Consider the following 14,451-nt stretch of genomic DNA (forward strand, 5'->3'; position numbering starts at 1 on the left):
CCTTTACACAACATTCTCAAAAGAGTTGTTTTGATTCTTGTTTATTCCCATTCCTTACTCCACAGACATTTTAATGTGTTTAATATGTGTATTTTGGGGGTTTTTTTGAAATAACAATAAAATTTACTTTTCACATAGATCTAAGTAGCAAAAGAATTTTTTAATTAATTTTTTTTGGAGTATAGTTGCTCTATAATGTTGTATCAGTTTTAACCATTATTAATCACCACAGTTTGAACTGTAAACCCATAGCTATAACAAGTACCTAAAATCTGTTTAGGCAGGGAGAAGAACTTTAGATGCCCCAGGATGGAAAACAAGGAATAACAAGATGGGATATCCAAATAGAACAGCAAGGAATAGAATCCTCAGTCCACAGGACGGTTCAAAAATCTAATCTATAAAGTACCAACCCTAAAAATAAAATCAAAGCAATCTGGGGAAACAGATTGCAACACATATGTCAAAATGCTTATTCCTAACATACATCTTATAAATCAGTAAGAAACATTCTAAAAGAATCCTAAGCAAGGAAAGAAATGTGACTGAACACACCACATGGTTCAGCTGTGAATAACATTTACATGTCACAATAATGTAAATAGAGAAAACTTATTTACTAAAAACTGGAAGGAGCAAAAGTGTGTATGTGATGGGTATAGATGTAGTGGTATAAGATAATCACCACTTTCCATGGCAGAATGTCAATACATGTTCAAAAGTAAAATTATATATATATATATTTATATACATATTTTTTTTTATATTACTTATTTATATTTATAAGGCAATGGCACCCCACTCCAGTACTCTTGCCTGGAAAATCCCACGGATGGAGGAGCCTGGTAGGCTGCAGTCATGGGGTCGCTGAGGGTCGGATATGACTAAGCAACTTCACTTTGACTTTTCACTTTCACGCATTGGAGAAGGAAATGGCAACCCACTCCAGTGTTCTTGCCTGGAGAATCCCAGGGACGGGGCATCCTGGTGGGCTGCTGTCCATGGCGTCGCACAGAGTCGGACACGACTGAAGTGACTTAGCAGAGCATAGCATACATTACATATATATATCAAGGATGAATAGAGATAGGCAGAGGATTGTTGGTTTCTAAACATTACAGAACTACCTGATTTTTAAATTAGATATTTTCACCATATTAGATTTGACAAAGATTAAAAATACTGAGGATTCTCTATATTCTCTTTAACACTGGGTAACAGCACTGTTTAACATCTGTTGGTGGGATTATAAACTGCTATAACTTTTGTAAAGGGCAACTTGACAAGATCTATTAATAATTAAATGGCAATTCCACTTGACCAAGAAATTCCATTTTTAATTCTACAAGAATGCTGGCCCAGCTATGCAAATTATTTCTGTAAAAAGCTTACTGAATCACTGCTGTAACTAAGATAAACATCACATTGAACAAGTCTACTGGTGCCATTTTTCCAATAGCATTTACTCAGTTCATGTAAGTCTCTGTGTCACATTTTGGTAATTCTCATGATATTTCATCATTATTATTATATTTGTTATGGTGATCAGTGATCTCTGATGTCACTACTGTACCTGTTTTGGAGCACCACAAACTATGCCCATATACGACAACAAACTTAATCAACAAACACTGTCTATGTTCTGAGTGCTCCACTGACCACCCATTTCCCATCTCTCTCCCTTGCCTTGAAAAAGTGAAAGTGTTAGTTGCTCAGTCGTGTCCAATTCTTTGCAACCCCATGGACTGTAGCCTGCCAGGGTCCTCTGTCCATGGAATTCTCCAGGCAAAAATACTGGAGTGGGTTGTTACTTCCTTCTCCAGGGGATCTTTCCAACCCAGGAATCGAACCCAGGTCTCCTGCACTGCAGGCAGATTCTTTACTCTTTGAGCTACCAGGGAAGCCCCTCCCTCTGCCTGGGTCTCCCTATTCCCTGAAACACACAATATTGAAATTAAGCCAATTAATAACCCTAAAATCACCTTTGAGTGGTCTAGTGAAAAGAAGAGTCACACGTCTCTCATTTTAAACCAAAAGCTAGAAATGATTAAGCTCAGTGAGAGCTTAATCTCACTGGCATGTTGAAAGCTGAGACAGGTTAGGCCTCTTGGTGCCAGTTAACCCACGTTGTGAATGCAAAGAAAAAGTTCTTGAAGGAAATTAAAAGTGCTACTCCAGTGAACACATGAATGATAAGAAAGCAAAACCACCATATTACCGCTGACATAAAGAAAGTTTTAGTGGTTGGATACAAGATCAAGCCAGCCACAACTTTCCTTTAAGCCAAAGCCTAATCCAGATCAACTCTCTGAAGGCTGAGAGAGGTGAGGAAGTTGCAGAAGAAAAGTTTAAAGTTACCAGTGGCTGGTTCATAAGGTTTAAGGAAAGAAGCCATCTCCACAACATCAAAGTGCAAGGTGAAGCAGCAAATGCTGAAGGAGAAGCGGCAGCAAGTTATCCAGAAGATCTAACTAAGATGATGAATGAAAGTAGGTACACTAAACAATAGATTTTCAAACAGATGCCATCTTTGACTTTCACAGAGAGGAGGAGAAAATGCCTGGCTTCAAAGCTTCAAAGGATAGACTGACTGACTCTCTTCTTTAGAGGATAACGCATCTGGTGACTTTACGTTGAAGCCAATGTTCATTTACCATTTCAAAAATCCTAGGGCCCTAAGAATTATGCTAAATCTCCTCTGCCTGAGATCTGTAAATGGAACAACAAAGCCTCAATGACAGCCCATCAGTTTACAACATGGTTTACTGGATATTTTCATACTGTTCATGGGGTAGATCATGGCATCTGGTCCCATCAGTTCATGGAAAATAGACAGGGAAACAATGGAAACAGTGAGAGACTTTATTTTGGAGCTCCAAAATCACTGCAGATGGTGACTGCAGCCATGAAATTAAAAGATACTGGCTCCTTGGAAGAAAAGCTATGACCAACCTAGACAGCATATTAAAAAGCAGAGACATTGCTTTGCAAAACAAAGGTCTGTCTAGTCAAAGCTATGGTTTTTCCAGTAGTCATGTATGGATGTGAGAGTCGGACTATAATGAAAGCTGAGCACCAAAGAATTGATGCTTTTGAACTGTGGTGTTGGAGAAGACTCTTCAGAGGGTCCCTTAGACTGCAAGGAGATCCAACAAGTCCATCCTAAAGGAGATCAGTCCTGAGTGTTCACTGGAAGAACTGATGTTGAAGCTGAAACTCCAATACTTTGGCTACCTGATGTGAAGAGCTGACTCATTTGAAAAGACCCTGATGCGGGGAAAGATTGAAGGCAGGAGGAAAAGGGGATGACAGAGGATGAGATGGCTGGATGGCATCACCGATTCAGTCTGGGTAAACTCTAGGAGCTGGTGATGGACAGTGAGGCTTGGCGTGCTACGGTCCATGGGGTCGCAAAGAGTCGGAAACAACTGAGCGACTAAACTGAACCGAACCCTCAGAATGGGAAAAAATACTTGTGAATTAGATATCTAATGATGGCGTAGTATCCAGACTATATAAAGAACTTCTGTAACTCAACAAGAACAAAAAGACAAAAACCGAGGAGTTCCCTGGTACTCCAGTGGTTAGTACTTGGCTTTCACTGCCATGGCCTCAGTCAGTCAGGGAACTAACATCCCGTAAGCCATATGGTGCAGTCAAAAAAAAAGGACAAAACTCCAATTAAAAAATGGGCAAAGAACTTGAAGAAACGTTTCTCCAAGAAAGATATACAGCCAGGCAATAAAAACATCAAAAGGTGCTCAACACCATTCAGTTCAGTTCAGTCGCTCAGTCGTGTCCGATTCTTTGCGACCCCATGAAGTGCAGCACGCCAGGCCTCCCTGTCCATCACCAACTCCTGGAGTTCACTCAAACTCATGTCCATAGAGTCAGTGATGCCATCCAGCCATCTCATCCTCTGTCGCCCCCTTCTCCTCCTGCCCCCAATCCCTCCCAGCATCAGAGTCTTTTCCAATGAGTCAACTCTTTGCATGAGGTGGCCAAAGTATTAGAGTTTCAGCTTTAGCATCAGTCCTTCCAAAGAACACCCAGGACTGATCTCCTTTAGAATGGACTGGTTGGATCTCCTTGGAATCCAAGGGACTCTCAAGATACTTCTCCAGCACCACAGTTCAAAAGCATCAATTCTTCAGCGCTCAGCTTTCTTCACAGTCCAACTCTCACATCCATACATGACCACAGGAAAAACCATAGCCTTGACTAGACGGACCTTTGTGGGCAAAGTAATGTCTCTGCTTTTCAATATGCTATCTAGGTTGGTCATAACTTTTCTTCCAAGGAATAAGCATCTTTTAATTTCATGGCTGCAATCACCATCTACAGTGATTTTGGAGCCCCCCCAAAATAAACACCATTAGGGAAATACAAATCAAAGCACAATGAAAGCCCACTTTTATGCAAAATAATGTGGCTATAATACAAAAAACAAAAAAGAAATTGGAAAATAAGTATTGGTGAGAACGTGGAAAAACTGAAACCCAATATAATGTGAGTTAGAATGTAAAATGGCATAGCTGCTGTAGAAAACCATTTGGCAGTTCCTCAAAAAGTTAAATATAAAGTTACATATGACTCAGCAATTCCACTCTAGGATATATCCAAGAACTGAAAATAGGTGTTTAAATAAAAACTTACAGTGAATGTTCATAGCCACACTGTTCAAAACAGCCCAAAGGTGTAAACAACTCAAGTGTCCACCAACTAATGAATGGATAAACAAAATGCAGTATATCCACAGAATGGAATATTATATGGAGGAGCCTGGTGGGCTGCAGTCCATGGGGTCGCTAAGAGTCAGACACGACTGAGCGACTTCACCTTCACTTTTCACTTTCATGCATTGGAGAAGGAAATGGCAACCCACTCCAGTGTTCTTGCCTGGAGAATCCCAGGGACGGGGAGCTTGGTGGGCTGCCGTCTATGGGGTCGCACAGAGTGGGACACGACTGAAGTGACTTAGCAGCAGCAGAAGGAACAAAGTACTGGTAGATACTGCAGTGTGAGTGAACTTTGCAAATACTGTTTAGTGAAAGAAATCAGGCACAAAAGGCCACATATTGTATGATTCTATTTATATCTAGAATAGGCAAATATATAGAAAGCAGCTTAGTGCTACCAGGGTGTGCTGGGAGGGGGGAAATGGGAAGTGATTGCTTAATGGGTATGGAGCTTCTTTTCGGGGTAACAAAAATGTTCTAGAACTAAATTGTGACAGTGGCTGCACAACAATGTGGATGTGCTAAAGGACACTGAATTATACACTTTAAAACAGGTAAAATAGCGAATTCTGTTATGAAAATTGTCTTTAACAAAAATAAAATTATATTCCATTTCCACATAAAATAGTACCTGAAGATATTTTTATGTCTTGAGCTTTTTTTCTCTTAAGAATAGGAGCAAAAAAGTCCCTAACATTAGCTTTGGAGTTTACAAAATACTTTGCCATGTGATCTTATATAATCTCCACAAAACATGAGATAGACATTATGACCCCAATTTAGAGACAAGAAGAACTGAGTCTCAGAGAAGTACAAAGTCAGATAGCCAGGAAGCAGGAGCATTGGCTAATCAAGTCAGACAGTCTGACTTAGAGTATTTACTGTTGCAAGGCAAACAGCTCCAACTTCTGATAAGCTTGAAAAAGGACAGGAGATGCCATTGTGTACATACATCTTGGAATTTTTCTTCTTCCAAAGTTAGTATTTTAAAGCAGCAAAAATATTCACTGTATCCAAGTTAATCAAAGTTTTAACAAAACCAATATAGATAATTATTGAATAAGAGAAGCATAAAGCAGGACATACAGATTTCCTCTTCCAATTTTCTAAAGATATGAGTTTAAGTTTCTCGGTACAAGATATGCTATAATGCTAGCGTGTCCTCTCACCAACACAGTTCAGCATAATGTTTACAGGGCATGGCACTAAGTAATGAGATGACTGTGCATTTCCTTATACAACTGGCCTCATTAATTTATAGTCACATTCCTATTAAGGATTAACTACTGAATGGCACATTAGTGGTTTTCTAACACTCTGATGAGTCCTATATATGTTCTTGAGAAAGTGGAGGGGTGAGGGTTACCAGCCCAAGCAGAGCATCCTCTCATTTTCTACATCAGGTTTTTTCTTAAGATACTGTTTTAAGTAAGGATGTGATTGCTTTTTTAAAAAAAATACATACAGAAAGACACTCCAGTATATATATGCATCTTTAATTCTTCAGAGATTTTCAAAAATCTCTGCAGATAAGCTAACATTATATAATCATTTCTAAATACAAGCACAGAAATGCAAAGTGGGTTCACTCGACATTTGACTTAAGATTTTTCTTAGTTTCTAGGTTCAATTAAACTACCCTGATAATCCCTATTTTATAGAATAGGTATTGTAAGCACACAAGGAGAAACAGGTGACTTATTTCACATGGTAGGGTGAAGCCCAACAGGGTCTAGACATCAAGCTCCACCCAGATGGCTCAGTCTGTTGGATGGTGCCTAGTTCAAAAAGCCTTGGTGTCACGCGGTCATTCCATGCACTATGACCTGAAGATACAGATGTCTCTACTTGAGGTACATGACAATACTTGAGGTGGCTATGTGCCAGTAATGTCTGGAACATGTGCCAGCTCAAAGGCAAAATTAGTCTCTCTTCCTCCTATGCTTCAGATTATCCTTTGGTTCCCCCGATAGAAAATCCTTTCCAGAAGCACAGTCAAAATTGTGAAACATGAAACAGAAGATCTGAATTCAAATCATGTCTCTATTGATTAGTTTCTCCTTCATGCCTGAACTCTCTGGGCCTCAGTTTGTTCACAGTATTTCCCTCAAGGGCTATTAGGAGGGTTAAATGAGATAGTTTAGCAGTTCCCATCCTGTGGGCTATAGACCCCTGGGCATCTGGCCATATTATAAGAGGTCTGAAAAAGCACATACTAGAGAAAACGAATTATTTAGGGTTTAAGACTAAAAGCTCTGGAGTAAAACTGTCTGGATTCAAATAATGGTTTTACCACTGGAGCAGGTTACTTAGCCATTCTGTCTCAGTTCCTCATCTGTAATTGGAGGCAACAGTATTCATTGGATTATTGTGAGGATTAAATGGGGTATATATGTAAAATGCTTAGAACAGTGGCTAGCATAGTAAGAATTCAATAAATGTTAGCTATTACTGACATTTACTGAATTAGTAATTGCTATTACCTGAAAGAGATGGGAATACCAGACCACCTGATCTGCCTCTTGAGAAAGCTGTACGCAGGTCAGGAAACAACAGAACAGACATGGAACAACAGACTGGTTCCAAGTAGGGAAAGGAGTACGTCAAGGCTGTGTATCATCACCCTGCTTATTTAACTTAGATGCAGAGTACATCATGAGAAACGCTGGGCTGGATGAAGCACAAGCTGGAATCAAGACTGCCAGGAGAATATCAATAACCTTAGTTATGCAGATGACACCACCCTTAACAGCAGAAAGTGAAGAACTAAAGAGCCTCTTGATGAAAGTGAAAGAGGAGAGTGAAAAAGTTGGCTTAAAGCTCAACATTCAGAAAACAAAGATCATGGTATCTGGCCCCATCTCTTCATGGCAAATAGTTGGAGAATAGTGGAAACAGTGGAACAGGAGAAGGGGACGACAGAGGATAAGATGGCTGAATGACATCACCGACTCAATGGACATGTGTTTGAGTAAACTCCGGGAGTTGGTGAAGGACAGAGAGGCCTGGCGTTCTGCAGTCCATGGGGTTGCAAAGAGTTGGACACAACTGAGTGACTGAACTGAACTGATTACTACTATATGTGTTTACATATTCTTTCAAAGTATAATTATCATCATGTGGATGCTTGCCAAGTTTATGTTAAAGAAGGGTTGTTATACTTGAAAAGGTTAAATACTTCTATGATAATAGTTATAAAAGAATTCAGTATACTACCTGCCATGTCCTCATCCAGAGTAGTTGCATTTGTGATTTCAACATTTTTTAATTTACTGAGGTTTACTCTGTGGCCTAACATATGGTCTATCGTGGAGAATGGGCTATGTGCACTTAAGAAGAACATGTATCCTGCTGTTGTTCAGTACAGTATGCTGTGTATGTCTATTAGGTCTAATTGGTTTATAATGTTGTTCAAGTCCTCTGTTATCTGTTACTCTTCTATCTGGTTATTCTATCCATTATGGGAAGTTGGGTAATGAGCTCTACAACTATTACTATAGAACCATCTGTTTCTCCCTTCAATTCTGTTAATTCTTGCTTCATGGATCTGGGGACTCCTTTGTTAGGCTACATATATGTTTATAATTGTATCTTCTGGCTGCAGTGAACCTTTTATCAATATGTAATCACAGCAAATAGATGGGGAAAAAGTGGAAGGAGCAACAGATTTTATTTTCTTGGGCTCCAAGATCACTGTGGATGGTGACTGCAACATTGAAATTAAAAGATGCTTGCTCCTTGGAAAGAAAGCTATGACAAACCTAGACAGTGTGTTAAAAAGCAGAGACATCGCTTTGCCAACAAAGGTCTGTATAGTCAAAGCTATAGTTTTTCCAGTAGTCATGCATGGACATGAGAGTTGGACCATAAAGAAGGCTGAGTGCCAAAGAATTCATGTCTTTGAATTGTGGTTCTGGAGAAGACTCTTGCGAGTCCCTTGTACAGCAAGGAGATCAAACCAGTCAATCCTAAAGGAAATTAACCCTCAATATTCATTGGAAGGACTGATGCTGCAACTGAAGCTCCAATACTTGCCACCTGATGCAAACAGCTCACTCACTGGAAAAGACCCTGATGCTGGGAAAGACTGAAGGCAAAAGAAGAGGGTGGCAGAGGATAAAATTGTTAGATAGCATAACCACCTCAATGGACATGAATCTGAGCAAACTCTAGGAGAAAGTGAACGACAGGGAAGTCTGGTACATGCTGCAGTTCACGAAACTGCAAAGAGTTGAACATGATTTAGTGACTGAACAACAACGTCCTTCTTTATCTCATGTACCTTTTTTGATTTAAAAGTCTGTTGTCTGATATTTAGAACTAACACCCAAAAAAGATGTCCTTTTCATTATAGGGGACTGGAATGCAAAAGTAGGAAGTCAAGAAACACCTGGAGTAACAGGCAAATTTGGCCTTGGAATATGGAATGAAGCAGGGCAAAGACTAATAGAGTTTTGCCAAGAAAATGCACTGGTCATAACAAACACCCTCTTCCAACAACCCAAGAGAAGACTCTATACATGGACATCACCAAATGGTCAACACCGAAATCAGATTGATTATATTCTCTGCAGCCAAAGATGGAGAAGCTCTATACAGTCAGCAAAAACAAGACCAGGAGCTGACTGTGGCTCAGACCATGAACTCCTTATTGCCAAATTCAGACTTAAATTGAAGAAAGTAGGGAAAACCACTAGACCATTCAGGTATGACCTAAATCAAATCCCTTATGATTACACAGTGGAAATGAGAAATAGATTTAAGGGCCTAGATCTGATTGATAGAGTGCCTGATGAACTATGGAATGAGGTTCGTGACACTGTACAGGAGACAGGGATCAAGACCATTCCCACAGAAAAGAAATGCAAAAAAGCAAAATGGCTGTCTGGGGAGCCCTTACAAATAGCTGTGAAAAGAAGAGAAGTGAAAAGCAAAGGAGAAAAGGAAAGATATAAGCATCTGAATGCAGAGTTCCAAAGAATAGCAAGAAGAGATAAGAAAGCCTTCTTCAGCGATCAAAGCAAAGAAATAGAGGAAAACAACAGAATGGGAAAGACTAGGGATCTCTTCAAGAAAATCAGAGATACCAAAGGAACATTTCATGCAAAGATGAGTGCAATAAAGGAAAGAAATGGTATGGACCTAACAGAAGCAGAAGATATTAAGAAGAGGTGGCAAGAATACACAGAAGAACTGTACAAAAAAGATCTTCACGACCCAGATAATCACAATGGTGTGATCACTGACCTAGAGCCAGACATCCTGGAATGTGAAGTCAAGTGGGCCTTAGAAAGCATCACTACGAACAAAGCTAGAAGAGGTGATGGAATTCCAGTTGAACTATTCCAAATCCTGAAAGATGATGCTATGAAAGTGCTGCACTCAATATGCCAGCAAATTTGGAAAACTCAGCAGTGGCCACAGGACTGGAAAAGGTCAGTTTTCATTCCAATCCCAAAGAAAGGCAATGCCAAAGAATGCTCAAACTACCGCACAATTGCACTCATCTCACACGCTAGTAAAGGAATGCTCAAAATTCTCCAAGCCAGACTTCAGCAATACATGAACCGTGAACTTCCAGATGTTCAAGCTGGTTTTAGAAAAGGCAGAGGAACTAGAGATCAAATTGCCAACATCCGCTGGATCATGGAAAAAGCAAGAGAGTTCCAGAAAAACATCTATTTCTGCTTTATTGACTATGCCAAAGCCTTTGACTGTGTGGATCACAATAAACTGTGGAAAATTCTGAAAGAGATGGAAATACCAGACCACCTGATCTGCCTCTTGAGAAATCTGTATGCAGGTCAGGAAGCAACAGTTAGAACTGGACATGGAACAACAGACTGTTTCCAAATAGGAAAAGGAGTTCGTCAAGGCTGTATATTGTCACCCTGTTTATTTAACTTATATGCAGAGTACATCATGAGAAACGTTGGACTGGAAGAAACACAAACTGGAATCAAGATTGCCGGGAGAAATATCAATAATCTCAGATATGCAGATGACACCACCCTTATGGCAGAAAGTGAAGACGAACTCAAAAGCCTCTTGATGAAAGTGAAAGTAGAGAGTGAAAAAGTTGGTTTAAAGCTCAACATTCAGAAAACGAAGATCATGGCATCCGGTCCCATCAATTCATGGGAAATAGATGGGGAAACAGTGGAAACAATGTCAGACTTTATTTTTCTGGGCTCCAAAATCACTACAGATGGTGACTGCAGCCATGAAGACGCTTACTCCTTGGAAGGAAAGTTATGACCAACCTAGATAGCATATTCAAAAGCAGAGACATTACTTTGCCAACAAAGGTTCGTCTAGTCAAGGCTATGGTTTTTCCTGTGGTCATGCATAGATGTGAGAGTTGGACTGTGAAGGCTGAGCGCCAAAGAATTGATGCTTTTGAACTGTGGTGTTGGAGAAGACTCTTCAGAGTCCCTTGGACTGCAAGGAGATCCAACTAGTCCATTCTGAAGGAGATCAGCCCTGGGATTTCTTTGGAAGGAATGATGCTAAAGCTGAAACTCCAGTACTTTGGCCACCTCATGCGAAGAGTTGACTCATTGGAAAAGACTCTGATGCTGGGAGGGATTGGGGGCAGGAGGAGAAGAGGACGACAGAAGATGAGATGGCTGGATGGCATCGCTGACTCGATGGACATGAGTCTCAGTGAACTCCGGGAGTTGGTGATGGACAGGGAGGCCTGGCGTGCTGCGATTTATGGGGTCACAAAGAGTCGGACATGACTGAGCGACTGATCTGATCTGATCTGATCTGTCTGATATTCAAGAGCCACCAGCTCTTTCTCGGTTATCATTTGCATGAAATATCTTTTTCCATCCTTTTATCTCGTTTCTTTGTATCTAGAGTATCTTGCAGACAGTATATGGATGGATAATGTGTTTTCTTAAATCAATCTGACAATCAGCCTTTTTAAAGGAGAATTTAATTCACTTAAAGTAATTACTAATAAGCAAGCATTTATTTCTGCCATTTAGCTACATGTTTTGTATGTTTTTGTTCCTCATTTCCTCTATTAGTACTTTATAGGTCTCTCTAACTCTGACCCTGCCTTCTCATCACCTGCTACATTGCGTCCCCACTATCATTGCCTTTTTAAAATATTAATCTAAAGATTCACTGGAGACCTACTCTTTCTAACCTATTTGAATAGCTCCTGATGAACAGTTCCTTCATGAATTTATCCTACAGTGTTAAAAGGACCTACCTTTTTTGGCCATGAAAGTAGGTTCAGGTGCTAGCCCAGTTTTCACCATCTGAATCACTTGTCCCTTAAAGGCACATTCACCACACACTATTCATACACAGTTTATTATTACTATTGATTCCTTGCCTACATGAGGCCTGGGTTAGGCTGGACTCTAGAATACTTAAGAAGAGTCTCTTGATGACTGGCAAGCAAAGAAATGAGCAAAGTGGCTTACATTGTAGGAGCGGGGATGTCTCTGTTTCCACTGCACCAGGAGCAGCTGGGCCACCACCAAGGTAGCGATAAGGATGAGGACCATTTCAGCATGCATGGCTTCGTGGCCGCGATGCTTGGCATGCATGCGTGCGTGCTCGATCCTGAAAGCCAAACAGATGCAGTGAGCTAGGTCAGGGATGGTGTGGTGATAAAGGGTCAGTGCTTTCCAGGGATACCCACTGGTCTATAGCTCAGAACACACTGTTTTAAAAAATAATAAACATTTTTATTTTTGGCTGCACATGGGCTTTGTTGCTGCACGTGGGCTTTCCTTAGTTGCGGTGAGTGGGGGCTACTCTCCAGTTGCAATGTGCAGGCTTCAGCAGCTGTGGCACACAGGCTTAGTTATTCCGAGGTATGTGGAATCTTCTCAGACCAGGGATCAAACCTGTGTCTCCTGCGATGGCAGGCAGATTCTTAACCACTGGACCATGAAGGATGTCCAGAACATACTCTTAAACTACACAAATTAGGGGCCAGAAAGACACATGCCTTAGAAGACAGGAATTCTGAGATAGAACAGGGGTTCTAGGGGCTCCAGTCACCAAGGTTACGTATGGGGTTAAAGGTTGGTGCCCTGCTCCCTACCCCCAATGGTAGAAACAGTGGATTCCTTTCCATTTTGGTCCTATTTCAACCTGTCACTGGAAGGAGAAAAGTGACCCAGAGAGAAGGTCACAGCCATAAAGGCTCATACTCTTATTCAATGATATTTATGACACCAATAAAGGAATAATATTGCAAATGTGTGCTAATTTCAGGGTTAAAGTCTTGCTTTATTTGTCCTACCCTCTCTGTCAGGATCAGAGATCCTTAAGACTAAAGCCTGAAAAATGTGAACTGCTTCAGCTTTATATTACTCCAACAGTGACTTCACTATCAGTATCCAGAGGTAAATAGTCTCTTCAAGGGCTCAGGAGAGAAAACCTAGAAACTCTTATTTAATCCAAGGCTGGCATTCTTTTGTCTTAAGGACTGGCAGAAAGTGATTCCCTTGGCCAATACAGGCAAAGAGCTTCCTCTGAGAACAGCAAAGTCAATCCTACCATTCTGTGTCAGAGTCAGCTAAGGGACAGGAATAAAGGAATTAGAAAACTGAATACAAATATAACCTATGCTCTGAAGTTTTGGTGCAAGTTCTCCATGGTGGTGACGGTGGGGGTTTAGTTGCTCTGTTGTGTCCAACTCTTTGCAATCCCATGGACTGTAGCCTGCCAGGCTTCTCTGTCCATAGGATTCTCCTGGCAAGGACACTGGAGTGGGTTGCCATTTCCATCTCCAGCAAGTTCTCCATACCCAAGGGTATCAGGGAGAAAGGGAAAGGACAACATAAATGGTATGTATCTTCATGGAATCCCCAAGGGCAATGAGAGACTAAACAAGAAGAAACAGTGGGATGCATTATAAACAGATAAATCATAAAGAAATACAGCAAAAAGTTAGTTGTAGATTCTAGTTGGTAGATACAAGGGTGTTCAGTGTACAAATCTTTCAACTTTTCTGTATCTGAGATTTTTCATAATATAATAAAATGTTAATTTGGAAGATTTAGTAGGCAACCAAATGTCAGCCAGCCAGGCAGCCACAGTACTTAAGGGTTCATCTTACATAAATTTTTATCCTAGGTGGGAGAATCTGACAAAATATATTAATACGGGGAGGAGTCAGAAACTTAGGTTCAGAAACACCTAAGTGGTCTTAGCCAAGAAAATGTACATCTCTTCACCACAATTTCTTCATCTATCAAAAGGAGTCCATACCTTTTCTGCCTCCCTCATAGGAGTGTTTATTTGTTGCCCAAACTAAAAGGGCAATGGATATTTAAAAACCTAAGGACTGTGGGGAGTTATAAAGACAATAAAAGATAAATTTCCTGTTCTCAGACAGTATATAACTGATTGAATGTGTACAAGAAATCAAAGAAAGGATTGAGAAAAAATAGAAGTCATCTAGCTCAAGTTTGTAATCCTGTGTTTGAATACCTCCATTGGCTGAGAATATATGCCTCTTAAAGTAACCTATTTAGAACCAGAAGTGTCTGACACATTTTTAATACTCATATGTGCCTATGAAGGAATACAATACTAATGCTTTAAGAAGCAGGAAGCTCAGTATCTCAATATACCATGATTTTTTTTTTTTTTTTTAGTATTTATTTACCTGCCCCAGATCTTAGTTGTGGCATGTGGGAACTAGTTCCCTGATCAGGGACTGAGCCCAGGTCCCCTA

The 14,451-nt window shown here is 40.4% G+C and overlaps 1 protein-coding gene across 4 annotated transcripts in view; it reads right to left on the reverse strand.

Moving 5' to 3' along the window:
• Positions 1–14,451, reverse strand: part of RNF121 (ring finger protein 121) — an 83,192-nt gene that overhangs the window by 33,882 nt on the left and 34,859 nt on the right. For all 4 annotated transcript variants that reach the window (XM_027563017.1, XM_027563018.1, XM_027563019.1 and 1 more), the window contains one exon: positions 12,182–12,323. In XM_027563017.1, coding sequence (XP_027418818.1) covers positions 12,182–12,323 — 142 coding nt within the window. The remainder of the gene's footprint in view (positions 1–12,181; positions 12,324–14,451) is intronic.

The sequence above is a fragment of the Bos indicus x Bos taurus genome, chromosome 15 (assembly GCF_003369695.1).
Source record: "Bos indicus x Bos taurus breed Angus x Brahman F1 hybrid chromosome 15, Bos_hybrid_MaternalHap_v2.0, whole genome shotgun sequence".
Lineage (NCBI taxonomy): Eukaryota > Metazoa > Chordata > Mammalia > Artiodactyla > Bovidae > Bos > Bos indicus x Bos taurus.